Source organism: Sceloporus undulatus, chromosome 5 (assembly GCF_019175285.1).
Source record: "Sceloporus undulatus isolate JIND9_A2432 ecotype Alabama chromosome 5, SceUnd_v1.1, whole genome shotgun sequence".
Classification (NCBI taxonomy): domain Eukaryota; kingdom Metazoa; phylum Chordata; class Lepidosauria; order Squamata; family Phrynosomatidae; genus Sceloporus; species Sceloporus undulatus.
Window position 1 is genome coordinate 44882716 of NC_056526.1, and position 17641 is coordinate 44900356.

A 17641-nucleotide genomic window follows, 5' to 3' on the forward strand; every position below is an offset into this window, starting at 1 on the left:
CCTGGCTAACAGAACCCAAATGGGAGTCAGGACCAATCAGGTCTCTCTACCTCCACTCCTAGTATTGGTTAACATGAACCATCTCTCCTGACCATCTCCTTCATGACACTATGGCTCTGGAGTCCAGGGTTCCAGAGTTTGATTCCCAGCTCGGCCAGGGAACCCACTGGGTGACCTTGGGCAAGTCAAATGCACTCAGCCTCAGGGAAAGGCAGTGGCAAATCTCCTATGAACCAATCTTTCCAAGAAAACCCCTTAGAAGTTGGAAATGACTTGAAGGCACACAACAGTAGTAACAAATAACCTAGACCTAGAGGACTTGCAGGGTCATTACAATAAGAAAATAAGGACTAGGGTTCTTGCTTAATGTATTTTATAACTCCTTTCCCCTCCCTATATGCTTGCCTTTTATAAAGTTTCATTTTATTTGCAGATTAAAGCAGCTGGGAAGAAAACTAAGGCTTACCATATTGCTAAAGAAATCATGAGTTCAGAAAAAGTGTAAGTATCTTGTATGGCATGAAATAATTTTCTGCAAGTATGTGTGGATGCATTTCCTTTGCATATAAAATAATGTACTGTACTATCTTTTTTTTTTGTAATAGGTTTGTAGATGTGCTAAAGCTCCTACACATTGTAAGTATTTCACTTTGTACATATGTATTTTTGGTTGAAAGTTAATCATTTGTGATTGTGGTACTGATTGTGCATGGCAGGGCGTTGGACTGGATGGCCTTTCTGGTCCTTTCCAACTCTTTGATTCTGAAACTCTACAGAAAAGGCATTAAACTCGTGTTATTTATACAGACTGAGTCTTCCTTATTCGAAAATTTGAAATCCAAAATACTCAAAAATCCAAATCATTTTTCATGGGTGGCTGAGATAATGATACCTTTGCTTTCTTACAGTTCAAGGTACATAAACTTTGTTTCAAGCACAAAATTATTAAAAATATTATGTACAAAATTGCTTTCAAGCTATGCTTCTAAGGTGTATACAAAACGTAAATTAATTTTGTGTTGAGACCTGAGCCTCATCTCTAGAATAACTCATTGAGTATATGCAGATATTCCAAAATCTGAAAAAAACTGAAATCCAAAACACTTCTGGCCTTAAGCATTTCAGATAAGGGAGACTTGACCTGTATTTCCTTTTACAAAACAGCCAAATAAACTATTTAAGAAGAAACTTTAAACTTCTATAGCCTTTTATTTCATTTTTAAATGCATAAGAGGAAACCAAGCTGTGTTCAAGAAGTTTGGGGAGGATGTTGGAGCTCAGAGTGCCTTTTGTTTTAAGATTAGCATGATTTTTAAGGCTCTAGGCTGATCAGGAATTCTTGCACATTCCCTGCCAGGGCAGAATGCAGTAGAGCAAGAGGGTGTTCTCTTGTAGGTTGTTTTTCTATTTGACTTGTGAAAAATTCTTTGTATGTACATAGGTTAGCCTTCAGATATTGAGAAAATATAACACAGGTCTAATTTGTTTATGGTAGTTTATGATGTCACCGTCTCATCTGTGCTGAGAAGGAAATAACATACATTGTCAGTTAGTTTTATGGCGCTGCTATAATTGAAGGAGGGAAAGACCTAGTCACCTTTAATAAACTGCTTGGGAAAGGACTGCTGCTTGTTGGCATTTATCTGTACTACAATATCTTGCTATCATTTTCACTTTTATTCCCAGAACTGTATTTTCTTCAAATATCTTTGCTTTTCTGTGCATATGCTGTAGGGTGTCCAAACTGAAGGACAAAAGAGATGTGAAAGTGGGACTTGAATTATTAGGTTGTGTTCATGTTTAACTAGGTTTTAAAGCAGAGGTGGGCAACTGTGTTTTAATGAAATAGATTTTTTTTCAACGGATCTTTTTCAAGTATTACCAAAAGCATATGAGCACAGCTTTCTAGGCAGCTAAGTTAGAACCTGACTGTTCAAGTTTTCTTTCTCTTTGACATCCAGAGATCAGAGACTGATTGCTGTTTGTCGGGGCATGACTTTTTAACATCATAGCTGTTCCCTAAAGTTTAAAACCAAACACAAAACCTCTTGCTCCTCTCCAAATAGAAAGCAAAGCCTCTAAAATCTGTCCTCTTATTAATTTTAATATTTAGATTTAAAATTATATTTAGATTTAAAATTAAATTTAAAAGACAGCTGGTAAATTTAACATCCAGTTCTGGATGAAAAAGGCAGGATAAGGAACTGGACTTCCACAATGTCATTAATGGAGTACAGTTTCATCGGGGGAGTTGTACCCTTTATCCTGCCTTTTCCATCCAGGATGTCACACTAACCAGCTGTCTTTTTAAGTAGACTTTTCCTTCTCCTCTCATATCGCTTTCATTAGCTTCTTTTTTCTTACTTTCCAATGAATTGCTTGCAGTGTCCATCTTCCTGGATATAATTTTGTCTTTCTGGAAAATCATGTAAAAACTGCTGAATTTCATAGGCTGCATAATTAGGGCTCCTGAATCTTAGGGCCTAGACCAAATTTCCTGGTCCTCAGGGTGAAGGGGAGGAACTGCTTTGAAAAAAAAAATGTTATATTGTTTCCTGCATCTATGGTTGATGCATAATATATCCTGGCAAATGACATCACCGGGGCTGTCCCTTGCAATGTCATTCAGCATCACCAGAGTTTATCCCTTGTGACATAACTAGAGGTCATCTCTAGGTCTTGGATTTTGACTTTGAAATGTCATGACCTGGAAAGCCCAAGTATGATGCAGATGACAGTTTATTAATTATCCAGAGGTAGACCTAAAAGTGTTAAATAGATATTTTTAAGCCTGTAATCTGAGCCTGAATCTCTTGCTCTGGTCAGAATCATTGATTTTCGTCCCATGAACCCCAAAGTATGGCTTGGCACTTAGTGAATGACTCCTATGCTCTTATGTTTCTTTATTTATTTTTTGTTACTTAAATATTTCTATATCAAAAAGATCTCAAGTCAAATTAAATTAAACATCTTAAAAACAATAAAAATAATTTAAATAAAATAAAAATATATTAACATGATTAACAAAGTAACACAGGCTGAATCTGCAGAAATAATGCAGTTTGATGTCACTTTAGCTGCTTGGTGCTATGGAATTCTGGGAATTGTAATTTGTTTTGGCATTTGTCTGATAGAAAAGACTAAATGTCTCACAAAACTACAGATCCCAGAATTTCATAGCACTGAGCCATGGCCGTTAAAGTGGTGTCAAACTGGATTATTTCTCCAATGCAGATGCAGCCACAGATTTAAAAGATGAAAACAGTTTAAAATTACGTATTTGAGAGAATTACATAAAGTCCAAAAGCTGTGATGAAGAGCTAAGTTTTTACTTGGCTCTCTAAAGAGAGGGCATTCCACGGCTGAGATCCCATGACTGGGAAGGCTGTCTCCTGTGTCCCTACCATGTGGGGACACAAAGGACCCCCCCCCACACACACACATAAATCCTCAGGCAGCCAAATACAGGGAAAGTCCTTCTTAAAGCATTACGGCTTCAAGCAGTTTAAAACATCACCCAGGTTAGAGGGTTTCCCAGAAGACAATGGTTTACTAATTAAATAGACACAAATCCTCCTCGCATAGCCTCCTACTCTGAGGCCTTGCCATTCACCAACAGACCAACACACAGATTAACATGTAAATCACTTCCTCTCAACCAACAATACAGTCAGCCCTTCTTATACACTGATTTTTTATACATGGATTCAAGCATACACGGTTTGAAAATATTTCAAAAAAGTATAAATTTACCTTGATTTTCCATTTTTCATAAGGGACACCATTTTGCTATGTCATTATATTTAATTTGACTTGAGCATACACGGATTTTGTTATACATGAGGGATCTTGGAACCAAACCCCAGCGTATAACAAGGGTCCACTGTATATATACCCCCCACACCTCCATGCCACCATTCTCTGAAGATGCCAGACACAGGTGCAGGCAAAATGCCAGGAATAAATTCTCCCAGAACACAGCCACATAGCCCAAAAAACCCACTAGAAACTAATATAGAGTGTAGATATCATCACAGGCACCTCTCATTCAGACCAGAAGTGTATGGCAGCCAATGCAATTCTTTTAAGACTGGCATTATATGATGTCTATATGATATTGCAATGAGCAGTGAAGCTGCTGAGTTTTGCACTAGTTGCAGCTTTCATATCTTCAAGAGCAGTCCCATGTAGAGCACATTACAGAAGTTGAATTGGAGATTACTTGTGCATGATCTTCTGTCCAGGAAATGTCATAATTGGTGCACCAGTCGAAACTGATGCTGAGCAGTCCTATGTCCTTCCCACCTCATCAGTTGTGTTTTAATGAGTCACTTCCACTTTTGCAGAAATCAGCTTGCAGTTACATACATCTAAAGCAGCCTATTGTGGTTTGCATAATTCCTCCCAGTACAAAGTAGAATCAGACTGTGGTTTCAGTTTAGTTTAAAGGGACTAAACAAAACCTTTTGCTGATTCAGAGATAATGCCAAATTGTGGCTTTGCTGAGAGCAACTGGTTAAAATAGGAGGAAGGAACATGAGAACAGAAGGCTCATTCATGTAATACCAAGTCATGTGAACAAAGATCCTTGCTTTAGTGGGACTTCACTAAATGGACCTCATTATCCAGGTTAATGAAGAATACGGCCAGAATTTTGTTGTGTAATGAATGTTTAGTTATAGTGCTGTGAGGTGAATCTCACCCCAGTCCCCCCCCTCCCCTAGTCCCCAATTATTGGGCAGCAGATGCTACAATTGATGGGATCTGTTCCTTAGTCAATTGGGAAGCAGCTGACATTCCCACCTTGTCCGGTGAGCAATCTCTGGTGCAACAGACAGAAGTGGGACCATGTTGTAATTCCCCTTTGTGCTGAAGATTGCTTTTGTGAGAGGTGGGTGGGATCATTAGCCAGCTGCTTCCTGATAAACAGGAACAGACCCCCATCAATTTCACTGGCTGCTGCCTGGTAGGTGAAGATGGGGGAGGGCTTTCATGGTCCCTATATTTCCCCTAAACTGGAGACTATGTAAGGACCATGAATGTAAAATGGCCACAAGTGCGTAACTCTAAATCATGCACTTGTATCTGTCTAACACATTTCTGGCCACTATGTGCTTCTACAATAATTCTTTGCATTTGCCTCTCCTCAGTATGACAAAATTCCTTTAAAAAGGTCACTGTGTACCTGAATTAAGGTACACTGTGTACCTGTGTACAGATTATATGATTATATGGATATCTACATATGACAGAACAGATTTTGTATACAGAAAGGGCTTATTGGTATTTTTTACATATAAAAGGCAGTAAGCATCTGGCTACAGTGCTGCTCCTAAGTTTGCAAGAGGATACAGAAGTGTTTTTTAAAATATAAAGTACATTAAACCATTCATTACTAGACTGTCATTCAAGAATGCAGCACCCGTAACCCATTAAAATTTATTAGCGTAACTGAGCCTTTCCTGGGAGTCATAGGTACATTTTAGAACCTGATGTTTCTAAGCAATGGATCCTAAAAATGGACAAGTGTGCTTTTTATATTAAAAGAAAGGATATGTCAGAGTTCCTTTTAGGAACCATCTGATATGAAAAATGCTATTCTTTTTTAAAGAAGACGTATTATAATTAGAAATGTGCTTTAAAGCTTGTATATCGAATTCTGCACTCATCAAATTTTTGGATGGCATATCTTAATTTTGCAGCATTATAAGCCAGTTCAAAAAACTTCCAGAATTTCAAAAGCCTCATGTAATGGACAGTTGACAATCCACATAGAGCTCCATTGAGTGAAGAAGTTTCTAGCGTGTATTTCTTTCTGTTCATCAGTAAATAGAATAAGATCATTGGATGGCAAAGAAACTAGAGAGAGAGAAAGATAAACACGTTCATCAGAAGGGGCTGCAATACTAGAAGCTTTTAAAGGCCCTGTGTCAAAACTTGCAAAAATTCAGCCCATGTGGCCTTCTTCAACATGATGGATTATACCATTGCTATTCAAAGTGGTATTCCATGGAGCATTGACCAAGTTTCCAAGTGAGAAAGAAACAGAATAAACTATATTCTCTGATTCTGGTCTTTGAGATTTTGGGATATAGTACCATCATAGTTATCGTCCTGAACACCTGAGGCTAAATACCTCCTACTCTTGATTTCAGATAAAAACACACTGAAGTAATTTCCTGTTTTATCTCCTCATATTACAAGCTAATTTTACTCTATCCTCTTGTGACAGAAAAACCATATAGCTTCAAATGTGTTGGACTAGTGTGTTTACAATTGCAGACTGAACCCTGTTTTACAGGGCAGAAAGCATACATCTGCTCTTATTTTCTTTGGGGAAGGGGTTGGGGGTGTATTGATAGAGAGTGAGAGAGAGGAAAAGTTGTAAGCTAAAGCCCAGAAGAACTAGAAACCCACTGTTATTAGCCTTTATTGTACATACATGAATAAGTGCATTCAGGGCATAACACCAGTTTAGTTTATGCATATTAAGAGTAAAACATTCCCAGCATATTTTCTCTAGTGTATTTTAAGTGTTCTATTAATGTTATGCATGTCGTCTTTTGCTTAAGGTTCTCTGACGCTACTGTGCTCCATCTGGATTCTATTGAGTATAGTACAGTAATTCCTTGGGTTATTTTTGTGTGTGAAGGCTCATAAAACCCCAGGAGTGTAAAAAGTTTGTTAAGTTTTGTGCCGCCAGTTGGCTCCCAAGAGACAAAAAATAAAAAATAAAAAAAATGCTGCATTTCCATATGAATAAAACCATCTGTTTTCATTTTAGTCTAGTGCATCCAAGTCCCTAGTGCCAAAGGGCACCCTTGTCATTTGTCCTTTTGAGTCCTCTAGCTTTAAAAGAGGTTTCAAGGTGGGTAGGAACCTGAGAGGGGGGCAAATTGCTCACTTTAATCCCTCCACTCAATTGTATAGGATTGTTTTGTGCACTGAAGCCCACATCTCAAGACAACTGTGCACATCTTTATATAAATCTGGAAACCTTGCCCTATGAGGAACGACTCAGGGAGCTGGGGATGTTTAGCCTGGAGAAGAGAAGGTTAAGAGGTGATATGATAGTCCTGTTTAAACATTTGAAAGGATGTCATATTGAGGAGGGAGCAAGCTTGTTTTCTGCTGCTCCAGAGACTAGAACGTGGAACAATGTATGTAAAATACAGGAAAAGAGATTCCACCTCAACATTAGGAAGAACTTCCTGACAGTAAGGGCTGTTCGACAGTGGAACACACTCCCTCGGAGTGTAGTGGAGTCTCCTTCCTAGGAGGTCTTTAAGCAGAGGCTAGATGGCCATCTGCTGGGGATGCTTTGATTTGGATTTCCTGCATGGCAGGGGGTTGGACTGGATGACCCGTGCGGTCTCTTCCAGCTCTATGATTCTATGATTCTATAATTACTTCACTCTGTACACATTTGTGCACTGATGCAAATTACAATCTGTTATATAATTTTGTTAGTCTGGCAAAAGTGAACTTTAGCCACACAGTGAATTATCTGTAAAGAGTCAAAATGCCTGTTGCATTCTCCACCCTCAACAAAAAACACAGAGAGAGATGAAGCAAGGAGGATACACTTGAACATTCTTTCCCACTGTAATCTTGGGTTAAGAAAGACAGCATGCAGTAATGCCTCAGTCAGCATGCAGATGTTCAAACTGCTAGGAAATAAGAAAGTTGCATGAGTAAAAATGGCCATCAGATTTCTGTATGAAATATGCAAGCACATATCCTCCTATTGCAGCATTCAGATTTCTGGATGGTTAAGTACAGGTTTATACACCAAATGTAAAAGTGGGTGGTAGGTAGATGATATAAACCCTGACAAAAGCCCTGTCAGTGGAATTAATATTAAATACAGATTTGAAAACATATGTGTTTATGAGATGGGTACATATGATAGCAGAGCTATAGTTTGCTTATATAGTCATATAATATCCACAAGTAAGGCAATAAATAAGCTCAAAAGTGAGTCTACTTGCCTTTGGGCTACATGTCCAGGCCTAGGGAACTTTGCCAAACAGGTTTGCTCTGACTGTACAATGGACATAGTGTAACACTGCATCGTTGCTTTGCAGCCAATTTCTCAGAAGATATATGTGTTTCCCATTTGTACTCTAATAGGATTTCCGAGATTCAGTGGCACATGCTTCCAGGCAGCTTGGAAAGCCAGTCATTGAAGACAGGATCCTGAATCAGATCTTGTACTATCTACCTCAGCTATACGAGCTCAATCGAGACCTTTTGAGAGAGCTAGAAGAACGTCTGTCTCACTGGTAACCATACAGCTTTTCTTGCCAATTGCCTCCCATATTGGGATGTCAATTCTAGAAAGTGTCTTACTTGTGATAATGCCCCTTTTATAGATTGCAATGGTAACTTCTGATATTAAATGTCTGATACTGTAATGTGGCAATTTACAGAGAAAGATTAGATATGCAACAGTGTGTTTTTACATGCCTTTATACCAATAATCTGCAACTAGACTGACTTTTGTTCAGCCAAAGAAAATCCTAAATCCAAGACACTTCCCCTTTTCCATCTTACTCTCCAGGACTAAGTAACTCGTTACTGAGTGAACATGGCAAAATCTGACATGACATTGACAGAATATGGCCTTTAGTGTTATTGGCGGGGGGAGGGACTAAATATTTCCAGCTATGATGAATCTGTTAAATCAGTTCCTCAATGGTAAGTCAATGCATATGTAAATTTTACTGATTGGGACAAGCAATTGGATTTGAGTCTGTGTGTTTTTAAACCAATACAGTGAGCCCTGGTATCCACTATGGTTGGATTCCAGGCCCCTCCCCCCATGAATACCAAAATCCATGGATGGTCAAGTCCCATTAAATACAATGGCATAGTAAAATGGCATTCCTTTTGTAAAATAGCAAAATCAAGTTTGCTTTTTAGAATTTATATATTTTTAAAATATGTTCAAGCCATGGATGCTTGAATCCATGGATAAAAAAATCTGTGAACATGGAGGGCTGACCGTAGTTCATGGTGGGCTGGAAAGGGCTACTGTATTCTGCTGGTACAAGTTTTAATTGTTCATGGTGGTAAATTCCAGGGTTGACCATCAGAGGATTGCTGATATATTAGTGAAAAAAGGACCTTACTTAAAGATGTATTCAACTTACATCAAAGAATTTGAAAGGAATATAGCCCTCCTAGATGAGCAGTGTAAGAAGAACCCAGGATTTGCTGCTGTTGTTCGAGATTTTGAGGTAATTAAAGTTTGGCGTGCCTGTGAGTTTCCACATTATTTCTTAACTTTAGTTTTGTTTAGGCACTTCTTTATACAACACCAGAGTACAAAATGTATTTGTTTCTTACCAAATGAAGAGCATCTTCCCTTTGTAAAATGCATATGAGTAGAAGTTCTTATGTATTTCAATGGGTTAAATAATAAAATATTTAGCATCTGCTAAATAACATGAGTATATTGTATTTGATGATTATATCAAAATACATGCCATTAATTTTGTCATTACATCAGTTATCTAAAAGATAAACATAACAAAGGAAGCTAAGGGAAAAACATCTGGATCAAAATTCAAGCTGGAACAAATAGCAAATTATTCTGAATGACAATGAATAACTTTGGATGTTCTCCAAAGATCCACTATAAGGGAGTCTAGGGGCATGTATGTAATCCAAGGATTTAATCATTAATTTTGGGTGCCAGATTGGCATTCAAATAAAATAACTTTGGTTTATTGACAAGTTAGAAAAAGAAAGAAAAAACTTTTAAAAGTTGTATATCCCAAACACAAATAAATACCATTTAATTTTTCAAATTTGCATTTTAAACTTTTATAGTTAAGCATACACTGCAAACTGTCACCAGTATAGCCCCTTGTAGAACATTGTTTATGAAGTATCTATTTCCACCAATAGATTCATATTAAAGAATTGGTAAATATGATGAGAGAAGTAATTAATGCAACCAAAAATAGTTTCATTTCAGGAAGTTCAGTCATAGTAGAGGTATTATGGTGGCTAGCAAATTGAATTGCATCTGATAACACCTTCACAGCTCCTTTATATGTTTGTATTATGTGCACCCAGTGAAATGTACAGCATAAGAAAAGAAGGATATTTTCATGGTGTGTTTATGTTGTACTTTAATTCTCATACTTAGGTTGTAAATGTTTCTAAACTTTTAGTGCTGTTTTAAATTTATTTATTTATTTTTAAAGCTTTTTAAAATTATAATTGTTGTGTTTTAACTAACATTTGTTTTAATCTTCATGGTGAGTAGTCTTGGGTCTCATGTTGAGAGGGAGGTGTGATATAAGTTAAATATATAAATCCATAAGTAAGTAACTGTGAATAACAAAGGATGCCATTTTTCCCTATTAACAAGTCTTTTCTCAGCCTACGTCTCTTAACTGTGCAGAAACTGAACTAGATGGTCTATAACAGTGCTACTCAAAGTGCTGAACCATGGAGTGTTGTAGGTCCATAAGCTATTGGCTGTCAGTCTGTGGCCAGTTTCCAGGAAAGAATGGAATAGTTGACGTCATTGGGGACAAATATCATGCTGGTCCTGCAGCATGTGGAAGAAATCTGCTAATCTGCCATAGTTTAAGAGACACTGGTCTACAAGACCTCTTCCATCTTATCATTTGGTGATTTATGTATGTCATGGGTCCACAAATAATGAATTTTTTCTAGGCAAATTGAATGGAATGAAATGTTCTAGAAATAAATCAAGCCTCCCAATTAAAGCTCTTCTAATTTGGGATTAAATCTTTTACCAAAATGCAAATTCAAACTGTTATACTTCCACATCTTTTTGTTTGTGGTTTGGAAACATGGAGGCGTGGTTTTTTAGGCTTGTTAGACAAAAGTTAAGTAATTTGTTGTAGCGCAGCTCAAGAAATGAAGCGATGGTACTTGATTGAGGGAATTAAGGAGGAAACCTTCAAAATATAAACGTTCCTGATGCCCTAGTTGCAAGGTGTATTTTACTTTGATATATCGTATTGATGTATTAATTTTCTAAATCCAAGTGACTCTGTGGCATTGTGATAGTATAAAATTCAATTAAGACTTCATTTCATCATGCATCAGCAGGGATAGCTGAAAAGAATTTTAGCTGACAATATTAGAGTTCTGGGTGGTTTGTCTTTCAGATGAGTCCCCGCTGTGCTAACTTGGCCCTTAAGCACTATTTGCTGAAGCCAGTGCAGAGGATTCCCCAGTACAGGCTGCTTTTGACAGGTAAGAATCCACTTTGGAAGCAATAATAATAATAACAACAACAACAACAACACATTTTATTTATAGACCGCTATTCCGCGATGATCATAGCAGTGTACAGTAAAAATTGTAATACAATACAAAATACAGTTAAAGGAGGGAGAAGACTCGTCCTTCAGGCAGTCCCTGATGTTGCTGGGTCTGCCTGGTCGCTCCCTCTGAGGCCAAGATGACAGTTAAGGAGGGAGGGGCCTCTTCCTTCAGGCAGTCCCTGATGTTGCTGGGTCTGCCTGATCGCTCCCTCTGAGGCCAAGATGACAGTTGAGGAGGGAGGGGCCTCTTCCTTCAGGCAGAACCTGATGTTGCTGGGTCTGCCTGATCGCTCCCTCTGAGGCCAAGATGACAGTTGAGGAGGGAGGGGCCTCTTCCTTCAGGCAGAACCTGATGTTGCTGGGTCTGCCTGATCGCTCCCTCTGAGGCCAAGATGACAGTTGAGGAGCGGACGGGGGCCTCTTCCTTGGCAGCCCTGATGTTGCTGGGTCTGCTGATCGCTCCCTCTGAGGCCAAGATGACAGTTGAGAGGGAGGGGCCTCTTCCTTCAGGCAGTCCCTGATGTTGCTGGGTCTGCCTGATCGCTCCCTCTGAGGCCAAGATGACAGTTAGGGGGGAGGGGCCTCTTCCTTCAGGCAGCTTGATGTTGCTGGGTCTGCCTGATCGCTCCTCTGGGCCAAGATGACAGTTGAGGAGGAGGGGCCTCTTCTTCAGGCCGTCCTGATGTTGCTGGGTCTGCCTGATCGTCCCTCTGCGAGGCCAAGATGAAAGGAGGGAGGGGCCTCTTCCTTCAGGCAGTCCCTGATGTTGCTGGGTCTGCCTGATCGCTCCCTCTGAGGCTAAGATGACAGTTGAGGAGGGAGGGGCCTCTTCCTTCAGGCAGTCCCTGATGGAGCTGGGTCTGCCTGGTCGCTCCCTCTGAGGCCAAGATGACAGTTAAGGAGGGAGGGGCCTCTTCAGGCAGTCCCTGATGGAGCTGGGTCTGCCTGATCGCTCCCTCTGAGGCCAAAATGACAATTAAAGGAGGGAGGGGCCTCTTCCTTCAGGCAGTCCCTGATGTTGCTGGGTCTGCTTGGTCGCTCCCTCTCAGGCCAAGATGACAGTTAAAGGAGGGAGGGGCCTCTTCCTTCAGGCAGTCCCTGATGTTGTTGGGTCTGCCTGATCGCTCCCTCTATCCTGTCTATATGCAAACCTTGGGAAAGTTGACTTTGGGGACTATATAGTAGGCCATTCATATCCACAGATCCTTCATCCAAAGATTCAACCATCCGCAGTTTGAAAATATATAAATTCCAAAGAGCAAACATTGATTTTGCCATTTTATATAAGACACCATTTTACTACGCCATTCTGTTTAATGGGACTTGAGCATCCACATATTTTGGGGTCCTGGAACCAAACTCCAGCTGATATCAAGGGTCCACTATACTCTTCAAATTTCCCCAAAAGCACTGGCTTGGGAATTCTGGGATATGTAGTCCAAAAACATAACCTTTTCCACACTCTATGTGTAGCAATCTCAGTTTATGAAGTTCTGTGGTAAAATCACTGTATAGGCAGAAATTTTAATGGCATATTCTAGGGTGGATGAAAATACAGAGGAAGCAAAGCATGATCTTGGCTCTTTTTTCATCTTCAGTTAAATAAATTTTAATGGTGATAAGCATCAGACATATGATGTTAGGTTATGTTTCCACAGCTGTTCAGCCCTGTTCCTGCTGTTCAGGATAGAACAGTATTGATTTCAAAGGGGAAAGGGAGGCTCTGAAAACTGATATAATACAAATATTTTTCTTATCACACATGCTGATCCATGCATATTTTGATGTTTTAGTGATGATGCTGAGATTGTATATAGAGTTTGTAAAAAAATAAATAAATCCATATTCTACTCTAAGTTTTCTCTGTTCTTAAGACTGCATTCCTAAACATACTAGGAAGTGAGCTGCACTGAACACAAGAGGTACTACTGTGTTAATAATACACATGGACCTATTCTGCAAGTTGTTTTAGCAATCATAATTAAACAGGGAGCAGTGTTTTTATTTTCCTCCAAGATATGGTTCTCTGGCATTAAAAATAAAGATTTGTAGATATATCCCATAAACATGTTACGCAGAGTGTCATAGAAACTAGTTATCACTATTTTAAAGCTGCTCTTTTCCCTTTAAAATCAACATTTTGTTCAAGTTACCAATAAAAACATGGTAAAATGATTTTTGATATATAACAATAGTTGATAATTGCATACTTGATGAGGGAACAACATGAAACAGAGGTGGAAAATTCCAGGCTGTGAACATTTCCATGCAGAAAATATTGTTATTTTTTAGTTGTGTTTCTAATCAAAAAAGCAGTTGCTGCTGCTCTAATTCTGTATACCATTCTGCTGATCCTTATCCTTCCTACCTTCAGAGCCAAACTTGAATCCCTTGTGCTGTTTCCTAATCAGAATGTGGAAGCTGCAGGAGCATGTGTTAGGTGTTTTAAAGATCTTGATTTATGGTATGAACCAGTGATGGCCAATTTAAATAGGTTAAACAAAATTAAAGGTGTTACATCTAGCAGTGACAATAATAACCATGCTTAAAGATGGTAGGGAGAGATTGCATTGGATGGCAGGGGCTGCAAAATCAGGTTGTGGGAAAAATATGGTGCCACCCTTGATTTAAACAGGTAAATGTTTGCTCATTGTAAAAGTAAATGGTCAGAAACTGAGACAAAATAATGTACTCTTTATTTCTTTTTAACACCATAAAAGATGGTGTCTTCTTTGCACTGAAATAAACTTGCACTAGTGTTTCATTGTAATTTTTTAAATTGCTGCTCTCATTCAGCTATGTAATACTTTTATTTGATGGTATTGCTAATGAGGCAGCGACTGCTTTTCTAAATAGTAGCTCAGTGCTCCACTCTGTTGTCATTCATATAGCTAAATGTTTTATCTCTTCACTTAAATGAAAACTTTTTTTTCCTTTTTATTGCTTTCTTATTTCTGCAATGTGGCTGCAAAAATGTTAGCCCCTTTTGCCAAAGATATAGAAAACATTATTTATGCTGAGTTAGTGAATTCCAAACTGTTCAGGCTTCCTTATCCTGTTTTGTTTTTCTTGTATCATGTTAGCGCTTTGGCAGGTCAGGAGTTGTAAATGTTGGTTTTAACCTTGTTGCTCTTAGCCTTTGGAAAAGTTTAAGAGACTATAGAACAAAATGTAGAAGGAAATCATTTCACAGCTTATCCTTCCTCCATGATGATTGGTTTTCGGTGATTTGTGTTTTCTGTTACAAGCATTCTTTTTATGGCAAATGACTGTCAGATTAATCTTTCAATTACAAATACTGTAAACAAATGCATGATTATTCTAGTTCATTTGATTAGGAGGAAAATGTGTACAATAAGTATCAAAAATACACGACTCATCCAAGGAAAATATTAATACCACTTCTTCAAGTCTTTTCACATTCTCTCTCTCTCTCTCTCTCTCTCTCTCTCTCTCTCACACACACACACACACACACAGAGTATGTTTCTGTATGTATATATGTATATACATGCTTGCATACATGTCTGTTTGCCTATACATTTAGCTATGTGTACATAGGAGCTTTTCCATTGTTGGATACTAGCAACAGATGACTCCACATGGATAATATGCAATACCTGTAAACACACTGTGGTTTGTTGATAAAAAGTTTACAAAAGAACACAAATGTCTCGAGCCTTTAAAATTATGTCCACTTTCAGCATCTAGTTGTGTGTGTATGTGCCTTCAAGACAGCTGTTGGCTTCTGAGAACAGAATGAATTACTGTAATCCTATTGATACCTAACTGCATGCATCACTGTGACTATATTTCTTCACCAAGTGTTTCTGGTAAGATTCTTTTAGGCATGAACCTTTCACTTTCTATTCAAGGAAAGTGTGGAATTAATTTGATTAGGAGAAAACTGTGTACAATAAGTAACAAGCATACGTGACTTGTTCCAGGAATATAGTAATACCTCTTAAGTCAATCATTTATATAAAGAGAGAAAGAGAAACAGGAAGACAGAGAGAGAGTGTTTGTCTATGTGGATATACTTACATAAACATAAGCATGTTTGCTTGTAGATATAGGTATGTGCATATAAAATAGCATGAATTATGGTACTATTACTCTAATCCTGTTGACATCTAGCTTCGTGCACTATCATGCCTATATTTCATAGCTAGGTATTTCTGGTAATATTATTTTAGGCATTAACCTTCTACTTGCTATTCAAGAAAAGCATAGAATTAGTTCCAGGTGTTCAGTTTCTGCTTTGAAGTAACAAGTTTTATGCTACATCAGATATTATTCCCAGAGGAAACAAATGTTGACATTTCAAATAACAACTGTAAGTAAAAATGACTGGTTAGAATAGAATAACCCTCATGTTCTAGTAGTGAAAGTTGTAACTACATATTTGAATCCACACACCTATCATCTTGAATTTGTGTTATAATTTCGACTTGCTTGAGAATCCGTTGCAAACCATTACTGAAAGTTAAGTTAGATTATTGTAAGGCATTCTGCCCAGAGAAGAGTGACACATTTACTATGGACCATTTTTATGGGTGAGACTCCACTCTCTCAAATGGGTGAAGTCTTTATGCACAATTGTCCCATAGTTTATGCCATGTCCATTTGTGGATTTTCATGGTTCCATGTGCAGTTCTGTTAATGCTAAATCCCACAGAATTACACTGTTAGTTGGTTGAACCAACTCCATCCATTCTGGAATCTGTCACTCTCTTAGATTATGCCTGCAATCAGTCTGTCAGCTATGAAAAAAGTGGTGGAGGGAGTAAACATGTTAGTCTATAACTGCAGTAATAAGGAATAGTCTTTCTGGCCTTTAAAGACATATTTATGTGTTTCCATTGTGAACAGTTATACATTTATTAGTACTTAAGGTGCCATAATACTAGTGAGGGCATTGTCGACATTTAGTCTCATCAAATTTTTCTATTACAGAAAGCAGTTCATCTAATTTCCTTCCCACACCTGCAGAGGAGTTAAGCACTATGCAAATGAAAATTGGGAAAAAATAGATGAGAAGATATCTCTTTATGAAATGCTAATTCAGTTTCATAACTTACCTCATTCCCAACTGAAATGAAACTTATGTTTCTGCAACTACATTTATTATGCAAGTGAATCTTGTACCACCTTTGAGACTAACTGTGTGAAAGACATTATAGCATAAGCTTTCATAGCTGCATCTGAGGATGTAGAGCAAGTCTACAAAAACTTATGCTACACCTTTTTTTCCACAATTAGTTTCAAAGGTGCTACAAGATCCCTTTGTATACTGATATTCCAGACTAACATGACTGTGAATGAATTCTACAGTTGTTAATATCCATTCTTTCTTCCTTTTGCCTCTTCTCCATCTGTATGCTGCATCTCAATAAAAAAATTAGATTATAAAGTCTGTGGGGAAAGGGGTTTATCTGTTTTGCTTTGTAATTGCATCAGGAATTACAGTGTTGCAGATGTTGTTGAAATGCAACTCTCATCAGCCCTAGCCAGCATAGCCAGTAAGGGGGAATTATGAGAGTTACTATCCAGCATATTTTCCTGAAGTATGTCATGTAAGTGATAATAGCACTATTGAATAAAAATTTGCAGGATAGCGACACCGAGATTTGTAGGTATAGCCATCTTTTCTTTTTAAAAAAATCTAACTTCAGTAGCAAATGGAGTTCAAGCCTGCTCCCAAATTACTTATGTGAAATAAGATGCCTTCCTCAATCTCATATATGTGAAATGTATGTGTGCGCCTTCAGGTCATCAGTTGACTTATTGAGACACTGTGAATTTCATAGGCTTTTGTTTGGCAAGAAATACTCAAGAGGTAGTTTGCCAGTTCATTCTTCTAGAATGAAGGCTACTGTATTCATCCCATCCAAGTACAGACACTGCTTATCTTCCAAAGATATTAGTTTTATTGGTGGGAAAAGTGTCATCTAGCATACACACAAGGGGCAGTCTTATATATTATTTTACATATTCCAGGACACTTCTCTAAAGAATGAAAAACTACTCCTAAAATTGAGTTTTTGAAAGCCCTGGTTCAGTTTAATCCCTCATAGATTGAACTGAATTCCAGCTGGGCAGTAGAGCAGCAAAAATGAGTAGACCTTTCTCTGAAGGAAAGGGATTATGTATTTATTTCCCCTTCTTCGGTTAACTCATATCCTTCACTTATTTCTCATCTTAATCTTCATCCTGTCTACCATTTGTAACATCATCCGCTAGTGCTGTTTGTTTACTTTCCTCAGTTGTTGCATAAACAGAAATCTCTCTCTCTCTCACACACACACACACACACACACACACCA

At 38.2% G+C, this 17641-nt stretch overlaps 1 protein-coding gene across 1 annotated transcript in view; it reads left to right on the forward strand.

The window, feature by feature from the left end:
- Nucleotides 1–17641, forward strand: part of FGD6 (FYVE, RhoGEF and PH domain containing 6) — a 63694-nt gene that overhangs the window by 26723 nt on the left and 19330 nt on the right. The window contains 5 exon segments of the mRNA XM_042468978.1: nucleotides 434–501; nucleotides 606–636; nucleotides 8134–8285; nucleotides 9086–9242; nucleotides 11157–11244. Coding sequence (XP_042324912.1) covers nucleotides 434–501; nucleotides 606–636; nucleotides 8134–8285; nucleotides 9086–9242; nucleotides 11157–11244 — 496 coding nt within the window.